This window comes from Citrus clementina, unplaced genomic scaffold (genome assembly GCF_000493195.1).
Source record: "Citrus clementina cultivar Clemenules unplaced genomic scaffold, Citrus_clementina_v1.0 scaffold_6, whole genome shotgun sequence".
Lineage (NCBI taxonomy): Eukaryota > Viridiplantae > Streptophyta > Magnoliopsida > Sapindales > Rutaceae > Citrus > Citrus x clementina.
The window spans coordinates 9,973,792-9,994,034 of record NW_006262139.1 but is presented as its reverse complement, the minus strand read 5'-3'; the positions used below and the strand labels follow the sequence as shown (position 1 = coordinate 9,994,034).

The following is a 20,243-nucleotide window of genomic DNA, read 5'->3' as shown; positions in this document are numbered from 1 at the left end:
TGATAAAAGGAAAATCGAAACGTGGGAGAAATCAAATCGCATGCGTATGATGATCATGAAGAAAGCCATACCGAAAGCATTCAAGGGTTCAATGTCTGAAAAGATAATTATGGCTAAAGAGTTCCTAGGAAAAGTTGAATAAAGGTTTATCAAGAACAAAAAGGCAGAAATATGCACACTCCTGACAAATCTAATTTCAATAAGGTATAAAGGCAAGAACAAGGGCAAGAAAAGAACAAGGATAAGGAAGCTATAGATACAACACTTCAAAAGAAAACAACAAAAGAAATCAGATGATGGGAAAGGTACTAGTTTTTTTTTTTAGGCTAAAGGGCATGATTTGGTTTGTTTTGAGGTTAACTTAACTTCCGTATTAAGACACACCTGGTGGATATATTCTGTTGCAACAACTTACATCAGTGTGTCTATTTAGGGTTGCTTGAATTGTCGAAAGCCTAATGATGGTGAAAGATACATCCATGTGTGTGATGGTAAGACGATTAAAGTTAAAGTAATTGAAAATTTTAGATTATTATTAAAGATAAGATTTTATTTGGATCTTGATGGAACATTTATTGTTTCATCATTTAGATAGAATTTGATTTCCATTTCTCCATTGGACAAATCTGATTATTCTTATTCATTTGGAAATGAAAAATTCAATTTGTTTCATGATTCAAAATTGGTTGGTTCTAGTTTTTTATTCAACAATGATAATCTTTATATACTTAACACAATTGCTTCATTTAATGAATCTCTGCAATTCATAAGATGAGGCTTAGTGAGAAGATTAATCAATGAGAATTCGGCTGCATTATTGCACAAGAAATTAGGTCATATTTCCAGACGGAGAATAAAAAGACTTATGTCAAACAAAATTCTCGATCCCTTAAATTATATAGATTTTGATATTTGTGTTAACTATATCAAAGGGAAATAAAACCAATAAAAGGAGATTTGAAGCCAACATGACTTTGCCCGTTTTAAAACTCATACATACATACATTTGTAGGCCATTCTCTATGATATCTTAGAATGATCAATAATATTTTATGACGTTCATAGACGATTTTTCTAAATGTGGCTACTTATGTCTCATTCATAAAAAGTCACAGTCTTTGGATATGTTTAAAAATTTAAAGGTTGAAGTTGAGAACCAACTGAGCACAAGAATCAAAAGCGTCATATTTGACTGTAGTGATGAATACTATAACAGATATGAAGGTTCAAGCGAACAACGTCCAAAACTATTTATTAAGTTCCTAGCAGAATGTGGTATCATCTCACAGTATACTATGCTAGGTTTGTCCATTATGAATGATGTTACTGAAAAACGAAACATGACACTTAAAGACATGGTGATGAGTATGATTTGTCATTTTACCTTACTAAAATCACTATAGGGAGAAGCACTTAAAACTACAACATATATCCTTAATAAGGTTCCAACTAAAGCAACCGCTAAAACCTCTTACGAGCTTTAGATACGCAAGAAACCTAATCTAAAACACTTACATGTTTGGGGATGTCCAGCTGAGGTAAGACCTTATATGCCTAATGAGAAGAAATTAGACTCAAAGACAGTGAGTTGCTATTTTACTAGATACTCTAAAAGATTCAGGGCTACAAATTTTAAAATCCTATGACTAAGTCAATTTTTGAGTCAGGGGGAGATACAGGTAGGAACTTTGTCTCTTTGAAGAGGAATGTATTGCTATTCCCATAGATGTTATCAGTATTGATAAGGGTTTCATTCCTAGCTTTATTTAAGATACATAGGTCAAAACAACATTTGAGAATTAGCTATATTACAAGTTGTTCCAAAGAACAAACTTTACCACCTTAAGAACCTATACAATTAAGGAGATTTACTATAGATAAAAAGAAATGCAGTGCCAGATGACTATGTTGTATTTCTCCAAGAACATAAAGTAGACATTAGAGTTAAGAAAGACGATCCAATCAATTTCCACCAAGTCATGTAAAGTTCTAAGTCTAAGAAGCGGATTATGCCAAAAGGTTTGAAACTTATTGGTTGCAAATAAACATTTAAGACCAAAGGGGACTTAAAAGGCAACAAGGAGAGGTATAAGGCACATCTTGTCACAAGGGGCTTTGCGTAGAAAAAAAAGGCATCGACTATAAAGAGACTTTCTCTTTGGTTTCGTCGAAAGTCTCTTTTATGATTATAATGGCATTGGCAATGCATTTCAATCTTTAGTTACATCAGATGAATGTTAATACAATATTTCTCAATGGTGACATTGATGGGACAATATATATGATGCAACCAGAAAACTTTGTGTCATGAGACCCAAAGAATATATGATGCAAATTTAAGAAATCCATCTATAAGCTCAAGCATGCATCTCGACCATGGTATTTCAAGTTTCATCAAGTGATAACCTCATTCGGTTTTGAGATAAATTTGGTTGATGATTACATATACTATTAGTTTTGTGTGAGTAAGTATATTTTTCTAGTTTTATATGTCAATGATATTTGACTTGCCAACAATGATATAAGTATTCTTGAACTAGAGATTTCTAATTAAAAATTTTGAGATAAAAGATCTTGGTGACGCCTCTTTTGTATTAGGCATATAAATACACCGAGATCGCCCTGTGGTATTCTTGAACTATCACAAAAGAACTATATCGAAACGGTTCTCAAGAGATATGTCAAGTAAGATTGAAAACCAGGTGATTACCCTATGGTTAAAAGAGACAAGTTTAGTCTCAATTAGTGCCCTAAGAATGATTTTGAGGAAAAGAAAATGCAGAAAATTCTTTATGCTCAGTAGTAAGAAGTTTGATGCATGCTCAGGTTTGCACATGACCAGATATTGCATACGTTATTGGGATGCTGGGCAGTTATTTAAATAATCTAGGAGTATACCATTGGAAAGTAGCCAAATAGACCTTGCGGTACTTACAGAGAATAAAATACTACATGCTCACATATTAGAGGTCAAATCAACTTGAGATTGTTGGGTAAATTGATTTTAATTTTGCTGGATGCCAAAATAGTATGAAATTCACTTTGGGTTATATTTATCTGCTAGTTATGGGTGTTGTTTCCTAGAAAGTTGCTAAATAGTCTCTTATAGCATCTTTTACAATGGCAGCAGAGTTCATACCAAGTTATAAGACATCTAATCATGGGATATGGCTACGGAATTTGTCATGGGACTATGTATAATAGATGATATTGATAAACCACTCAAGTTATTTTATGACAACAAGTCAATAGTGATGTATTCCCATAGCAACAGAAGCTCAACAAAGTCGAAGTATATAGACATCAAGTTATTAGTTGTTAAAGAAAGAATCCAATATGGACAGTTGTCTATAGAGCACATAGGCACAAACTCCATAATTGCAGATCTGCTTACTAAGGGATTAGGGATTATCACCTAAGATGTTTCATGAGCATGTTCCACGTATGAGTGTCATGTCATTAAAAGATATTTTAGTGGGATTGTGAATTTATGTGCTCTTATAATATAAACATTTTTCAGTCAATTTATGGATATTTAGGTTATTTTCTATAAAAATAAAGTTTTGGTTTATTCAACTTTGATTTTGATATGGTTTGATCTCACTAAGGTTTAAGGTGGACCTGTTGAAAATATGCATGTTAAGATCATATTGTATGAAATTTCCATGTTACATATCCACATCATGATCCATGTCATTCAGTTATATTGACACAATGACAATTGGTGGGTTGAGTTACAATAGTTGTAATGAAGGCGGCTTTGATTCTATATTGGTATGACCGATAGACAGGTTTGGTTATAAATACATTTCGATAATGACAGTAAGGTTTAACTCATACGGTTATTTTCACAAAGTATAATATAAGGCTACACGTATAGCCTAAGTGAGAGATTGTTGGATTTTTAATTTAGCATTGTTGGATCCTTAATTCAACATTGGGTTTATATGTAAATAATTATGTGTTGCAGATTGTCATATAGAGTTAAGCTCAATTAAAAGTGATCTATTAAGGTTTTCGGTAATATGAACTTTAATGTGATTGATAGAGTGCAGGCCTTTAACATGTATAGAATTAAGGGTAATTTCAATTTTTATGATGGGCTGAAATATGAATACGTAAAGACATAAGAAAAAGTTGTCTATATAAGTGGTCATGATACCCAAGTCACATGTATTGTTTTATTCTCTCTAACATCCTATTATCAGAGAGAGAGCACAGGAAAAATTAAAGGATTCTCTAGGATAACATGTAGATCTGTAAGGCCAACCACACAACTCTAAAAAGCAATTAAGCACTATGGATTCAGATACACTTCAGGATATTTTGATATTAATTCTTAGTGATACAACATACATGTTCCTGAATTATAGGTAATGGTTTTCACCAAAAGAATTTCTTGTTCTAACATTTGTGACTCTATAATTATTCTCTAAACATATTGTCGCACACTAATGTTTAGCTTGAAATGATTGGTCGGCCATGATTAGGGACCGTGCGATGTGCAACTGAGGATGTCACTAAAATACCACAAAACAAAATTCAATATATTTACACACTCCTATATATATATATATTTGTTTTAAAAACTAATATCTAGACACCCAAAAAAATAACAAAATTAATTAAAAAAATACTATTAAATTCTCTTAAATTTTTTGTATCAATTTCCGCATGGAATGAATCACAAATTCATATGCATTTTGCATGTCATGAATTCGAATGCATTTTGATATTTACTTATTAATTCTTTTCTTCAAAAAAAAATTACATGGCAATTTCGAAGTTCGGAATGTAAAAACATGATTATGTTTAGGGGTAGGCAAATTCAAGTTCGAATCAACTTATTTGGGTTTGGGCCGATCAGATTGGGAAAAAGGTAATCTAATATCTAGACACCCAAAAAATAACAAAATTAATTAAAAAAAATACTATTAAATTCTCTTAAATTTTTTGTATCAATTTCCGCATGGAATGAATCACAAATTCACATGCATTTTGCATGTCATGAATTCCAATGCATTTTGATATTTACTTATTAATTCTTTTCTTCAAAAAAAAAAATTACATGGCAATTTCGAAGTTCGGAATACAAAAACATGATTATGTTTAGGGGTAGGCAAATTCAAGTTCGAATCAACTTATTTGGGTTTGGGCCGATCAGATTGGGAAAAAAGTAATCTAAATTTGTAATTTGATTCGAACTATCATTGGATTGAATCAAAAGTTCCGGTTTGAGTTCGAACCAGATCAGATTACAATTATATGCGAATCGAGTTGAGTTCGGATTATATTCAGATTAGGGGTAATTTTGAGTCTTTTTTGTTTAATTTGAGTTTTGTTTTTCAAATTGCTTTAGTTATTAGAAGATTTCTAATTTTCAACAAAAAAACTATTATTATGAAATCAAATAAATAGAAATAAAAATTAACTATTACTATTGGATATGGTCTAGTTATTTACACACTCCTAAGATTTATATCTAAAATTATATTTGTTTTAATTTATTGTCAACCCAATCAATTTTTCGGATCGAATCACGATCTGATTGAGTTGGCCAAAATCCCACCTCATTAGGTTGAAGGTTTTGTCTGTATTTGATCCAAACTTGAATTTTTTTAGATCGGATTGGGTTATTTAATGGGCAATTTTCAGAAACCTCCCCTGAGGTTTGATATAATTTCACTTAGATGGCGAGTTTGATTGTATTCTCACTTACCTCCCCTGCTGTTAGTATACATACGGTTTGACCGTTAGTTGACGAGGGTAAATATGTAAAAGACAAGGTGAAATTATAAAAAAATCAAATAACAATAAAAAATGGTTCAAAATCTATTGGACAATTGTATTAACCGATTAGACACAATATCCATTGTGTAAAAGAGTGTTTTTCTCTTTCTCTTCTCTTTCCTCAGCACAAAAAAGCAATGGTTGTCAATTTCTCACCATTTTCACTCCACTCACCTACTCTCATCTACTGGAACAAAAAGAAATACACATCAAGAACATACATAACCCATGAAGAAGAAAAACATAGGTGGTCGGAGAAGGCCACCGACCGGTGACGATCAACGGCGATCGGAAGGTGCCACTGTTATTGGAGTTTGTAAGAGGTTAGTTACTTGATGAAAGTCTAAAATTTATAAATACCTTTGGTTTTCTTGTTTTTGGAGTTTTATAAGTGGTTGTTGGTTGTGTTTTATTTGTCTTGTTCATGGGTTGGCGGTGGAAAAATTGATTAAAAGGAAAATGAGTTTAGCCATATGTGGCCATGAGTTGAAAAAATTTAATTATTAGTTATTTTATGTTTGTGATTTACACCATACATAGTGTAATAAGGCTACAAAGCCAAAAAATTGTTATTGTTATGCAAATGGGTGTGTAAAATAGAAGTAGTCTTAGCTGCAATTTTTATTTTTCCCGCCAAAGTTTGCTTAAGTTGATATGTTTATGAATTTGCAGTGTTTGTGTGCGCCCGTCGCAGAAACACAGTTTCTGCGTTTTTGGGTGACAAGTTTGTCTCCCGTGCGACAAGACATTGTCGCACTAATACAGACTGAGTTTTTGGGTGACAATGGTGTCGCACGTGCGATGAACTGCTGTCGCCCGTAATGCGTTTCTGTGTTTTAAGGCGACAGTATTGTCGCACGGGGGACAAGTCTTGTCGCACAAAAACAGTGTTTTTGTCTGTTGTGTGGCGATATCCTCTTGTCGCACATACATTCTGTGTTTTTGGGCGAAAGTTTTGTGTCTCCCGTGCGACAATTGTGTGTCGCACGAACACAATTTCTGTTTTTGTAGGCGACAAATAGGATTTTTGGGCGACAAGTGAAACAATGTTTTTGTGTTCTGTGTGGTGACATGCTCCTGTGTCACATAAAAAATTCTGTATTTTTGGGCGATATGGTTGTCTCCCGTGCGACAAGATTGTCGCACGTACTCAGTTTTTGTTTGTTATGTGACATGAAAAATTTTAAAATGTATTATTATTATCATTTTTCTTTATTATTGTAACTGTTGTTGTTGTTGTTTAGCAATGTCATTATTATTATTATTATTCATAATTATTGCTTTACTTTCACTTATTAACGTGTGCTTATTCACATATGATAGAGACGAAAGGCCAGTTGAAATGGACTGCTTTGACTTAGCGGATCAGAATGAGTTTGCTCTCTCTGATTTCAATGATGAGGTTAATGAAGTTTAGCAAGGGACGGCAATAGAAGATTTGGTTGAGATGATGGCAACAAATGACGATAGAGATGTCTTTGTAGATGAATGTACAGAAAATAATATTGAAAATGATTTACCTCATGCTGATAGCGAAGGAGAGGTTAATGAAGTTGTTGACGCTGTGCTTGATAATGGGTTAGATGACTACCAATCTGGTGATGATAGTGGTTGTAATTTGGATGAAACTGATGATGAGGCTGCGAACGAAGCTTGTTATCGATATGAGCGAAACTCAGGTGGTTTTGAGTTTACAGCTGATGGTGAAAATATTGTACTTAAACCAGGTCAGTTGTTTAAGGATGTAGATGAATTCAGGAAGGTTGTGAAGGTGTATGCAATAAAGAATGCATTCAGATTAGAAAGAGTAAAGAATGAAAAGTCAAGAGTTACACTTAGGTGTGCTACTACAGGATGTACTTGGAGGCTACAAGCTAGTCCTAACTGGAATAAAGGTAATTTTCAGATCAAGACATACTGTTCAGAGCATACTTGTGTAAGAAACACCGAGAATTACGAAGCAACATCAACATGGATAGCTATTTCCTTTCTTTATCTGTTCAGGGCTAATACTCAACTGCCAATTGATGTCATTGCATCAGAACTGTTCAGAAGATATAGAATAACTTGCTGCAATCAAAGGCTATATCGAACAAGAAACAAAGCATTAGAACTGTTGGGACAAGACCATAAAGTAAGCTACACCAAACTATTCAGGTATATGCATGCCATACTTGCTTCGAATCCTGGATCCACTGTATCATTAGATGAAGATTGGTTAGGAGGTGGCGTGGATCCTTATTTTAGGAGATTCTTTGTGTTCTTTGATGCAAGCAGAAGGGGATTCTTTGGGGGTTGTAGGCAATTCATAGGCATTGATGGTTGTTTTCTAAAAGGACCCTATAAGGGAGTGTTGTTGTCTGCAGTTAGTGTGGATGCCAATTATGGTATTTACCCATTGGCTGTATGTGTAGTAGAAAATGAAAACACAGAGTCTTGGGTGTATTTTTTGGAGAAATTATATGAACAAATAGGCTGCAATTATGGGGAAGGTTTGTGTTTTATCAGTGACAGACAGAAGGGGATACTAAATGCATTAGACAAGGTCTTTCCTCATGCTTTGAAGAGATACTATTGCAGACACATTTATGCTAACTTCAAGGAAAAATTTCTCGGTGTTTTGCTTAAGAAACCATTCTGGCAAGCGTGTAGAATTGCAAATGTTTCTTATTTCAGGAGACATATGGCTGAGTTGAATGAAATCAGTCCCGCTGGACATGATTGGTTGATGCAAATACCCGTAGTTTGTTGGGCGAAGCATTGTTTCCCTGCCCATACTAAAAGTAACCATGTCACCAATAACATGTCCGAGTCTTTCAACAACTGGATAAAAAATTATAGAGGCATGCCGATCCTCCGAATGCTTGAAGAAATTAGGAGAAAATTGATGACACTCATTCACACGAGACAACAAGAAGTTCTCGCTTGGCAGGATAAGTTGCCTCCAGTTGTTAGGAGGAGAGTTACGAGAGAAAAGGAGGCGGCTAGATCATTGACTGTGATATTTGGTCACAACCAGACATTTGAGGTCATGGAAGATGTGTCCAAGAGGACTGTTGTAGATTTGTTAGGAAAACATTGTGATTGCAATGAGTGGGACATATCAGGGCTGCCTTGCAAACATGCAATTTGTTGCATTGATGCCATGAGGTTCAACGTGAATGACTTTGTCCACCCATTGTTGAAGAAAATATCATTTCAGAACACTTATTCGCACCAATTATATCCAATGCCTGATGAGAGTAAATGGCCTCTACTTCTGCACAATAATCTTCAACCACCAATTATCAGTAGATGTGCTGGTAGGCCTCAGACCAAGAGAAAGAAAGAATTGGGTGAAGCAAAGTCCTTCAAAAGGAGTTCGAGTGTGAAATGTTCGAGATGTGGTCAGTGGGGCCACAATAAGAGGGGTTGTAAGGCACCTATACAGTGTTTGAAGTTGAAGAAAGCGGAACTGAAGCGAAATTCAGCAAAGGTGAGTTATTACAATTTTGTTGTTTATTTTTATGCATTACTATTTATCCTCCAACATATCAACTACTAATATATATATATAGGGAAAAGGTCGTTGCTCCGGTTCAAAGTATGCTGATGATGGCATTGCTTCAAATGCTGCATCTACTGAAAATATGGTGTCAACTCAGTCCAGTGTCATTGGACATGGTATTATCCTAATAATCTCATTTATATTTTGTTTACAATGATGAAATAATATATACTTAATTATTAGATAATCTTCTAATTATCTATATTTACAATTGAAGGACAATTAACTGAAGAGTAACAAGTTTGAAGTACAGTGCATTCAGCAGCATGTCAGTAGCACAAATGTCTTATTTTTTGTAAAGATGGCAGCACCCGAACTCATCCCATACAATACATTCTTTTGAGGGATCTGATGATACAACACCTTTTCAGTACGAGCAAGGCAATTGAGATGTCGTATCATCTTTTTGTACTCAATCATAGGCACAAGATTGAGTTTTTGTATATTTTGTATAAATGTTATACTAACATAGTGACAATGCCATGTATAAAGTATAACTCAACTATCTATCATGGCACACTGTTACTGTAGTTATTATTTTTGTTCTTTTTGTATATATGGGCGACTGCTAGTTGTATAGGCTGATGAAATTCAGTCAAATTGTTATTGTGATCAACTGTAAGCTGCGGAAATGCACATGTTCGTGTTATTTAATTAACTGATATTAATGTTTTTTAGGTTTCGGCATAAATTAAAATGTTTGCTATTTGTATCGTCGGTTGGGTGACAAACAACTTGATGGAGAGTATAGTCTATTGCTGAGAGAAGTAAATTAAGTTTTTGTAGTTTTTTATTTCACCTCCAGGCAAAAATTCTGAAATTTGGGGTGACAAGCATTGTCGCACGGGAGACACAGCTTGTCTCCCCAAAATTCAGAATGCTTGTATCCAAAAAGTTGGAGCGACGACTGCTCGTCTCCCGGGAGATAAACATTGTCTCCCTAAATTATAGGATGTTTGCTTCTCTCAGGATCAACGGATTCAATTTTGCTACAAAGACCAAACCACTAATATTTGACACAAGCTGCTATCAACCTATAACAGAACTCAGATTCTCACCAACCAACATCTCAACAATCAACTCATTAACACAAGGTATCAAAACAGATATAATAACAATCTTCAATATATGAATTTTCAGTTCGGTCGACACAAGATTCAATAATTAATATAAAAGAGTAATATATCATTTATAACATAATATCACCGTTAAATATGTCAATGGCAATCTTCCTCCTAAAATAATGTCCATGCCAACTGTCAAAATTAAATTGTAGCTTGAACATTAAGTACATTGTAAACATTAACATAAAAACCCCACAATCGCCGCTTCCAGGCTGTTGTTGAGGCACATCATCAATGCTCACCAGTTTCCAGGGTTCCGCACTACGTAAGTTTGGCCGGTTGTCATAAAACCCAACATCTTCGAGCCATTGGGGAAAGATAACTTGAAGTGGCTTCAAAAACTGACCATACGTTTTGTCCTCGCGAAACTCCTTCATTGAGTCATAGATCTCTATCTGCTTGTGCTGGAAGTCTACCCGGGCTACAACCCAATGGTTATCTTCCAAGTTAATTGGAATTAAAACCTGTAGATGGCCATAAGAATTCGTATCCAATGTGAAGAAATCATAAAATCAACTAATTATTATTATCAGAACTATATTGAACCATGTAGGAACACACACCATATCAACGTCCGCAAACGGTTTTGATTTCGTGTCTTCCCGACCGACAATGTAAGTGTTCAGCCTGGTATAATCTAATGAATGTAGATCACAATCACCGTTATTCCATTGAGCCTTCAAAAAAACCTATTGAATTCATCGCAATCAAATATTTCAATGTTATATTTTAGTACAGGGTAGTAAATTGATGATTGGAACTGCAAGTCTCTTATCCAAAAAAAGACATCTGTATGCGTGCAACGTTGATACAAGGCATTTGGATATTGCTGCTGCTTTTCACTTATCAACCGGTAGTATTCATGGATATGCTGAACGTGGCAAATACATATGTCAAACAACCAACTTAATTTAATCATAAGTAAATTAAATAAAGATTAACAATAATTACCTCATCACCTAGCCACCCCATTGAGTCTTTCCCCAACAATGTTCTATAAAATTGCATCGATTGATGGATCTCACGATCAACTGCAACGTTACCAGCAAGCCATTGCTCAAACTCATGAAATAGTGTCGGATCATCCAATCGTCTAAGTGGATTGATATCGACAATCATCCTTTCGTCAATCTCGCCATTCGTTGCCTCTGCGGTGGGGAGACTCTTAATGCCCCTTACTCGCTTGTAAGTATGTAAGTATGGACTTCTAAGGACATGTGACGTCCTATATGGACGGCCAAATTTGCTAATGCCGGGATGTGCTTCCTTCAGGATTTGCACGCTGTCATCGTTTAAGTCCCCATATAAACTCAATGACATCGGGGTGTGCTCATATTGATCTCCAACATCGTTAGGGACCTGTCAACAATAAAAAACTGTTATTGTCAAGTACTCTAGTTACAATGTAGTCAACCAAAAGGAACAACTATTTAAATAACTCACCGTGTAAGAGTTACTCATTGGGGTATCACTGTAGGAGCGATTGAATGAATTACCGGTATATGAATTAATAAACTCCGTAACAGATTTCGCAAACTGTCTCTGCTCTTGTCTAAACTCTCTCTGTTCTTTTCTAAATTGTCTCTGCTCCTTACGCTCAGCCGCAGCTTCGGACAACATCGTATTCATCATTTCTTTCATGTCAATAATGGAATGATCAATCCTCTCTATTTGATAGATGACATCATCATGGGAAACCTTTGCTTTTGTCTGTGATCATAGCGAAAAAAAAAACTTTATGTATAATTTATTAAATCTTACACTTTCGTGAAACAAATAGTTAAAATGCCGAAAATAACATATAACCTCATGCGAGTCGTTGGCTTTATATTTGTCGTGAACAGGTGGCTCAGCATCTACTTCTTATTCATCACCAACTGGTGTCTTATTTTTGTCCTCTTCGATGGGCGGCACGCACATGTTGGGCTGATGCTGCAACGAAAACAAATTATACAGCTTGCAACAGTTCGACATTGGTAACATAATGTTATAACTAAGTTGAATAATTTTATTACATTATACACCCACTGTGGGATTTGTTTCATGTAATCCTGCACGCTTTTCCACAATAGCGTGTCCTTCTCGTGCGTGGTTGGATTGAGAGTTTGTTTAACAACTCCCTGTGCATAAAGAAATTGAAATTTCTTGTAAACCGAAGTATCTATAATTTACTAAATCTCACAACCAATGTAAAAATATATGTAATACTTACAATACGAGTCTTGTCGTTGAAAAACTTATAGACCTCAGTAAAACATATTCTTGTGGATGAAACACCTTCCCACTTCAATATACGTGGAGTCTTCTTTTTGGTTTTGATGGCCCACTTTTCGTTTACAAACCCTTCACATACTTCGAACAACCAAGCCTATACCAAGTGAAAATATAAATTTCAGAAGCAAAACAAGCTTAATGATTAAAAAGTACATAACAAAACAAGCATAACTTTTTATCAGATATCAACGCACCTGCATCCCAGGAGAAAAGCCATAAATGTTGTACTTCACTTCTTTAAGACTAAAATCCTGGAAAAGCTCTGATTTTTGATTCAGTGCGGTATCCAAACTGTCGTATACAGTTTGCCAAGAGGAACGACCCCATGGAAGACTTCTAAAGTACTCAAGATCATCGACTTCGTATAGCAACTTTGAATTTGGTTTACGCTCATCTTTTCTTCCATTGAGCACTCTATCCGCAAAATAATACAGCGCGATCTTTAGCGCATCAACATCGTCCACGTCATTAAAGTTCAAAGCCTCAAATCTTGCGTCAAATTCTTTAAGGGTCGCTCCTAGATCCCCATCAAAATACAAATCACGTAACCTGTGTTGTACCCCAACCTTTGCTTTTCTGTGTATGTCATATACACCATACTTAAGTCCGGTAACTAAACACCACTCATCGATTGATAATCGTGCTAATTGGCCACATAATTCAAACCACATCTGATCTTCATCATGCTTATCATGTGCTACTTGCCTAAGTAATGCGTTGTGCACAATTGCGCCACTGAAGACATAGGCATCCATTTTTGCGAACTGGCAAAAAATGTCTTTCTTGAATAATCTTAATTGTTGTCTCGTCAACTTCCTTTTGATGGCTTCCATGACATTTCCAAATTTAGAGGTATTTGTAATACGCCCGGGGAAATGTTCCGATGCCGGAATCTTCATCATGCCTGGTTTCTTTCTTGGACCGGGTGGATTACGCTTAGACCGCGGCTTCTTGGCCATTATATCTGCAAATCCAATTTTTTATTCATTAATCAAAATCATAGCTCAAAATATTACAAATAAACACATAAACATCTTTCTACAATTTTGTAAGACAAGATTGTCGCACGGGAGACAAGAACTTGTCGCTTAACATTACAGAGCAATTTCATGGGACAAATAAAAATACTACTAATAAAAGTCATCACCGCATGTTCCTTGAGAAGAAACTTAAATAAAAAATTAAAATTAAATGGATGCATGTCACGGGCGCAATGGCAACATAAAATGGGGCACGCGGGACAGCAAAGCAAAGCGCGCCTAATGGACGCTCGTCGCCCGGACAACAAGCACTCGTCGCCCGCGCAATGGCACTGTCGCGCGCGCGAGACAAGCACGCGTCGCGCGACAAGCACTCGTCGCCCGCGCGACAAGCAAGCGTCGCGCGCGAGACAAGCACGCGTCGCGCGCGAGACAAGCACGCGTCGCGCGCGACAATGCTGCAAACTTTGTAAATGTGTTTTTGTCTCGTTTTTTCGCAGATTTGTTGTGTTGCATGATGAGCTTACAAATTTTGTCTTCCCATCAATGTGTCATTCTACTTAATTTACTTAAAATGAGACAAATAAACCGTAAGAGGTATTTTGTCGAACACCTCATGTGCCATTTTTTACCTACCAATTTAATTAAGCCGTTTTTTTATATTTACACAATAATCAATCCTAATACTCATCTATAGTCAATCTTACACTCATCTAGCTATCAATATCATTTCATTTCATTTCGATATAAATAAATATGGTTAAAAAAGAAAAAGAAAAATGATTTATATAAAAGGAAGAAGGAGATGGGTTGAATCCAACTTTTTAGCCTAAATATTGAGTACTTACAGTAGTAATTAATTAAAAGACCAGCTGGGCTTGAGAAAATGTTTGTTCCTTTCCTGTTAAATTAAAAGATAAAATAAAAAACATATAAATTAATTGATTAATGGATGATGGGGGGAAGCAAGTATTGTGTAGTGTGTGTAGAATATATAGATGGAGGAGAGTCATAGTACCAAGAGCTGCAACTTTCTGAAAAATTCGGCCAAAATGGGGAGAGCAAACCTAAGTTCAATTTGGAGAGAAGATGAGGTAAGTGTATATCACCCTATTTTTGTCCATAAACACACTCATTGGTAAACGAATCCGTATAAAGTTGTTGGCGCCAAATCCTAGGCTTGGTTTTAAGTGGTTTGGATATTTTAGTAATTTTACAAGTCAACTAACGGTCAAACCGTATATATACTGACGGCAGGGGAGGTAAGTGAGAATACAATCAAACTCACCATCTAAGTGAAATTATATCAAACCTCAGGGGAGATTTATGAAAATTGCCCGTTATTTAATCATGAATGGATACATTTATGATGAGTAGTCTTAAGTACTAGGCTTATTTTGGGCCCAAGCCACAAGGTTGGCATGCAACCTCACCACAAGTATATAATGAGCTCATACAACCTTATAAGGTCGAACAATCTTTTTCATAACATGTGGTTACGGTGGAATTTCGAAGAAGCCCATATGTGGGGAACTATTTGTGTCGCTGGGTGTGGAATGTTCCTTTAACCTCTCTGTTCATCCAGTTGCGTCCTCATCGCAGTGTTAGCAGCCATTGACAATCATTGAAGATTAAGCTAATCGACCATTTAACATAATGTTATTTATGGGCCGTTGACATCCTTGTAGTTTGGTTAAATAGCCCATTGCCAGGGGCGGATTCAAGAATTTATTTTTTGACTCGGATTAATTTTTATTTATTTTTTTATGAATATTATTGTGAATGTTGGTGTGCATAAATTGTAAAAAGACATAAGTATCAAACAGTGCGATATCAAAACTCTTAGTAAAATAAATTTATGTAACAAATTAAAGGTGATAGTAGTGCAACAGATGAGCTTATAAATTATTAAAATTGTATCAATTTTTTTTTTATGAAATTTTTTATTTCATTGATAGAAAAGGTGAAATATTTGAATAATTAATGTACTAAAAAGCAAGTTAGTATGATTGTAAAGAAAATAAACAATGAAATTATGAAAATGTTATAAATTTTTGTGTATTTGTAAATTTTTAATAGATGCTATAATATAATAGCATACTTTTCTTTCATTTAGAGAATCATATATTTGTTTTATAATAAATTAAAATAATAATATTATTTTAACTCACAATGATTTCAATTTATATAATAAATATATAATTTAATCATTTTACAAAATAAGACTTAGGCCTTCATCTATAAAATGCATCTAGTATAATTTTAATTTTTTAAACAATAAAACCCTGAAAATGCACGTGGAGTTCAGTTATTGGGCTAGATTCGCGTAAGTCAAGAGCATCGCGACTTTTCTAAACGAGAACGAGCACTCGTTCGCAGCGTAGAAAAGTCAAACTAAAAAATGAAAAACACAAAATAGGGCTAAAAAAAAAAAATAATAATAATAATAAAATTATATTCTCACCTTCAAAAGTTGCAATTTTTATTTTGCTTTTTTCTTTTTCTTTTTCATAAAAATCACATCAAACGGAGAAGAAAAAAGAAGAAGAAGGATCAATCAATGGCAACGCAGCTGCTGAGACGAGTCCTGGGAAGCCGATCGCGCCAGATCCTCTCAACCACAAACCCCAACCCTAATTTAGCTTTGCCTATAGCCAGGGCCTTCTCCTCCGATATTACTCCGATCACCGCCACTCTCTTTCCCGGCGACGGAATCGGCCCCGAGATCGCCGAGTCCGTTAAACAGGTATTCTCTGTTTGTATTTTTATTATAATTTGCTTGTTTGACTAAATATTGCTTCTTCTTCTTTTTTTTAATAAATAATTGAATCTGTGCTAGTTCAAATTACGCGAGTTATTTACTACTATGCCATTTCAAGCAGATGAAATCTTATGATATGATTGTGACTTGAAGTAGATTTAGCAACTTTTTGGAACATGGAGTGAGCTTCATTATATTTTACTTCAATTTTCTTCTGCCATATTGGCAATTTGAAGTGTATGTTGATATATAGGAAAAGAAAATATAAAGATTTTCTGTGGTTAGGCGTCCAAAAGTTGTAGTCCACTCAAAGGAAATTGACGTAAAGTTTGGGATTAGGATGTTGAGGATGAGCTTTGACCTTAGTTTGTTGATGGGAAAATGTTGTATATTGTTGGGCTGAAGGTTTTTTTTTTTCATTGTTTCATTCTTTTAAATGTAAATATGTATCTTTGCATTCTGTTCCCAATACAGGTTTTTTTTTTTTTCATCCTTGTATTCTTTTACTCTAAACTTTTATTTTTGATGACTCTAGTTGGCAAAATTAAGCGTATCTAAGGAGTATTAATTGGCCATAATGTACTTAAAGTTGTGATGGATTTTGATATTTAATCTGTTGCAGGTATTTAGGACAGCTGAAGTGCCAGTTGATTGGGAGGAGCATTATGTTGGGACTGAAATAGATCCTAGAACACAAAGTTTTCTGACATGGGAAAGTTTAGAATCTGTGAGAAGGAACAAGGTGGGCTTGAAAGGGCCTATGGCAACACCAATTGGAAAGGGTCATCGTTCATTGAATCTTACTTTGAGGAAAGAACTTAATTTGTATGCCAATGTTAGGCCTTGCTACAGCCTCCCTGGGTATAAAACTCGCTATGATGATGTGAATCTTATCACTATCCGTGAGAACACAGAAGGAGAGTACAGTGGACTTGAACATCAAGTGAGTTTGTTTCTGCAGCAACAGATTTTCACTTACTGATGTACAACAAATGTAAATGTAAACCAGAAGTAGTTTTTGTTTTTGATGATAGGTGGTGAGAGGTGTGGTTGAAAGTCTCAAAATCATTACTCGTCAGGCTAGTTTGAGAGTTGCTGAATATGCGTTTCACTATGCGAAGACACATGGAAGAGAAAGAGTATCTGCAATACACAAAGCAAATATTATGCAGAAAACTGATGGGCTTTTTTTGAAGGTCCTTTTTTTTCTTTAATATTTAAAAAAGAAAGGTCTTCCATTTGAAATCAATTATCGACTATTCAGTTGTATATCTATGCATTTACATCTGATATTCTGTATAATTTTTACTGGCAGTGTTGTCGTGAGGTTGCCGAGAAGTACCCTGAGATAACATATGAGGAAGTTGTTATCGACAATTGCTGCATGATGGTATTACAACATTTCCTTAATTACTCTCTGGTTGTTTGCAGAACATCGCTGTTGATGCATAGTGTAGAACCGCCAATGGAACTTTTTAATTTTTGTTTTTTTTGTTTTTAATCATAGAAGACAAAATTACTTGCTAAAAACCTACTGCTTTACTGGTATGCACAGCTTGTGAAGAATCCAGCGGCTTTCGATGTGTTGGTAATGCCTAACCTCTATGGTGACATCATTAGTGACCTATGTGCTGGGTTGATTGGTGGATTGGGCTTAACACCTAGGTAACTATGATCCTTAGACTTCCCCCAATTACATGCATCTACATCATCTGACAGAATATAACTGCCTGTGCAGTTGCAATATTGGGGAAGGAGGAATTGCCCTTGCTGAAGCTGTTCATGGTTCAGCACCTGATATTGCTGGAAAGGTTAGCCTTGAAACTTGCTTAATCATATAATCTTGTACAATTTTAAGCTAATTTCCATTTTAGTTTTCCACATGTCTATAGGTTTCTGCTAGGTTCTGTTGTTGCATTAGAATAAGCTGTCTTCCCTCTTACTATCAGACTAGGTGAAATCATCTATGAAGCTATTCTATGGCCTCAGCCTCATTAAGGGTATTAGCATAAAACTAGAATGATTTTGTGGCTAACTCTTGTAATAATATTGATCAATAAGAAGTTGGACATGCCAAAGCAACCTCAAACCTGATGTATTGAGTATTATATAAAAAATATAATTATTATTGTGAACAAGCATGGCCCATAAAATTGATGCAAATATACATTTCAAGGATGAATTTGGTTTGTCTTTTCAAGGTAATAAAAGAAAGCCAGAATGGACTACTTAATTCATTTTGCTGTTTGAATTGACCTAGAATTTGGCAAATCCAACTGCTTTGCTGTTGAGTTCGGTAACAATGTTGCGCCATTTGGAGCTCCATGACAAGGCTGATAGGATCCAAAATGCTATCCTGAGCACAATTGCAGAGGGGAAGTATCGAACTGCAGATCTTGGTGGCTCTTCAACGACATCAGATTTCACAAAGGCAATCTGCGATCATCTTTAAATATTTCTTTCTACATAGAATTTGAATTCATGTTCAAGATTTACATTCTACCTTTCTTTTTTTGAGCAATGTCTCAAATTTGTTTTTTCCCCCCCTTTTTAAAGTGTTTTTCTTTGAGGGGAATGAGACCCATCACCTTGGTGACTATGTAGAAGTTTTTTTCTGATGAAACTGTTCAGCCAGAGTGTATATGGCCGTCCTCAGAAAAGGTATTTATACGGCAATATTTATTTCCTTGCTGCCTGTGAAATTCCAAAAATTGAACTAACCGATTTTGAGAAAATTGTTCACAGCGTGTGTTGTCTATGTTTCCATATTTTGATAATTGGTTCTGTAGCATGAAATAAAGCATCATCATGTGGTGATTTTCTCTTTGCTTTTTCTGTGATCTGGATTTCCAGGTTATTGTATAATTGTATTTCCTGTTTTTGATCATTTGTTGCTTTATTTTGCTTAATTATTGAGCTTTCTAGTTTCTCATTTCTTCAACATTTTTTTACCTCTTCCTAAAGTTACTTCTAGGATGAATGACAAATCTAATCATAATTTGATCATTGGTAAACAAATTATTTTTAACAATTTAGTCATAGTTAATTTCTGTCCTATTTTTCAGATGAACGAAAAATTTCTCTTCAACGCACATAACTATAGATTTCTGACATTTACTTCAAAGAAATAAGAGAAAGCCAACTTGTACTGTGTAAATTAATGACAAAAAAAAGGTAATTTATTTAAATATTTTTAAATAAAACGCTGTAAAAATTATTTCCAATCCTATTAGTGCAACGAAGTTTAGTGCATCCATAGAAATTATTGGGGTTTCCTGTAGAAGCAGTGATGATATTTGAAAGTTTAATATATTTTACTAGGCCTTACTTTTCAACTAACTACATTAAAAAATTAAAAATAATTTTCTTCTATCAATATATCCCATTTAATCCCCACTTTATTCTTATTACTGTTTTTATCTTTTTTTTTTAACATCTGACCATATAAAACTTAAAAATATGCTCGTATTGAAGCTCTTTTTTTTTTTTTAAGAGTATTTTTACTCTCGATTGTGTAGGAGTTGAATTAATTGAATCTGATTATTAATGGAAACAAAACGGGAAGAAATGAAATACCTTGTGAGTGGGAAGTAGTGAATTGAAACTCCAGTAAATTTTTGCCCATAAATAAATTCATTGATTTTTTTTTTTGCTGAGAAATTATTAAAAAATAAACCCATTTTATATTTGGACTTGTTATGATCAAGTAAACCACATTTCATTGGTCGGTAAAGTAATGTTAATACGTAATAAATCAAAAGTGACAT

General features: G+C 34.8%; 2 protein-coding genes across 2 annotated transcripts; both read left to right on the top strand.

Annotated features, from left to right (window-relative positions):
* The first annotated feature begins 7,240 nt into the window (after nucleotides 1-7,240).
* On the top strand, nucleotides 7,241-10,288 carry LOC112097341. Its single transcript, XM_024182527.1, has 3 exons — nucleotides 7,241-9,265; nucleotides 9,348-9,453; nucleotides 10,143-10,288. The coding sequence occupies exons 1-3, from the start codon at nucleotides 7,241-7,243 to the stop codon at nucleotides 10,286-10,288; spliced, it is 2,277 nt and encodes a 758-aa protein (XP_024038295.1).
* Nucleotides 10,289-16,099: 5,811 nt separating this feature from the next.
* Nucleotides 16,100-19,211, top strand: LOC18038390 (isocitrate dehydrogenase [NAD] catalytic subunit 5, mitochondrial). The gene is made up of 7 exons (XM_006428693.2): nucleotides 16,100-16,461; nucleotides 17,099-17,419; nucleotides 17,511-17,672; nucleotides 17,792-17,866; nucleotides 18,032-18,141; nucleotides 18,215-18,287; nucleotides 18,737-19,211. Exons 1-7 carry the CDS (start codon nucleotides 16,276-16,278, stop codon nucleotides 18,926-18,928), a joined length of 1,119 nt encoding a protein of 372 aa, XP_006428756.1. The 5' UTR covers nucleotides 16,100-16,275; the 3' UTR covers nucleotides 18,929-19,211.
* The last annotated feature ends 1,032 nt before the right edge of the window (nucleotides 19,212-20,243 follow it).

Bases quoted from the DNA above. Each gene is read 5' to 3' on its own strand.
- LOC112097341 (XM_024182527.1), top strand. From the start codon at position 7,241: ATGGCAACAAATGACGATAGAGATGTCTTTGTAGATGAATGTACAGAA. The intron at 9,266-9,347 runs GTGAGTTATTAC...ATATATATATAG, and splicing joins TGAAGCGAAATTCAGCAAAG to GGAAAAGGTCGTTGCTCCGG. The intron at 9,454-10,142 runs GTATTATCCTAA...TTTCACCTCCAG, and splicing joins GTCCAGTGTCATTGGACATG to GCAAAAATTCTGAAATTTGG.
- LOC18038390 (XM_006428693.2), top strand. From the start codon at position 16,276: ATGGCAACGCAGCTGCTGAGACGAGTCCTGGGAAGCCGATCGCGCCAG. The intron at 17,673-17,791 runs GTCCTTTTTTTT...TTTTACTGGCAG, and splicing joins CTGATGGGCTTTTTTTGAAG to TGTTGTCGTGAGGTTGCCGA. The intron at 18,288-18,736 runs GTTAGCCTTGAA...GAATTGACCTAG, and splicing joins CACCTGATATTGCTGGAAAG to AATTTGGCAAATCCAACTGC.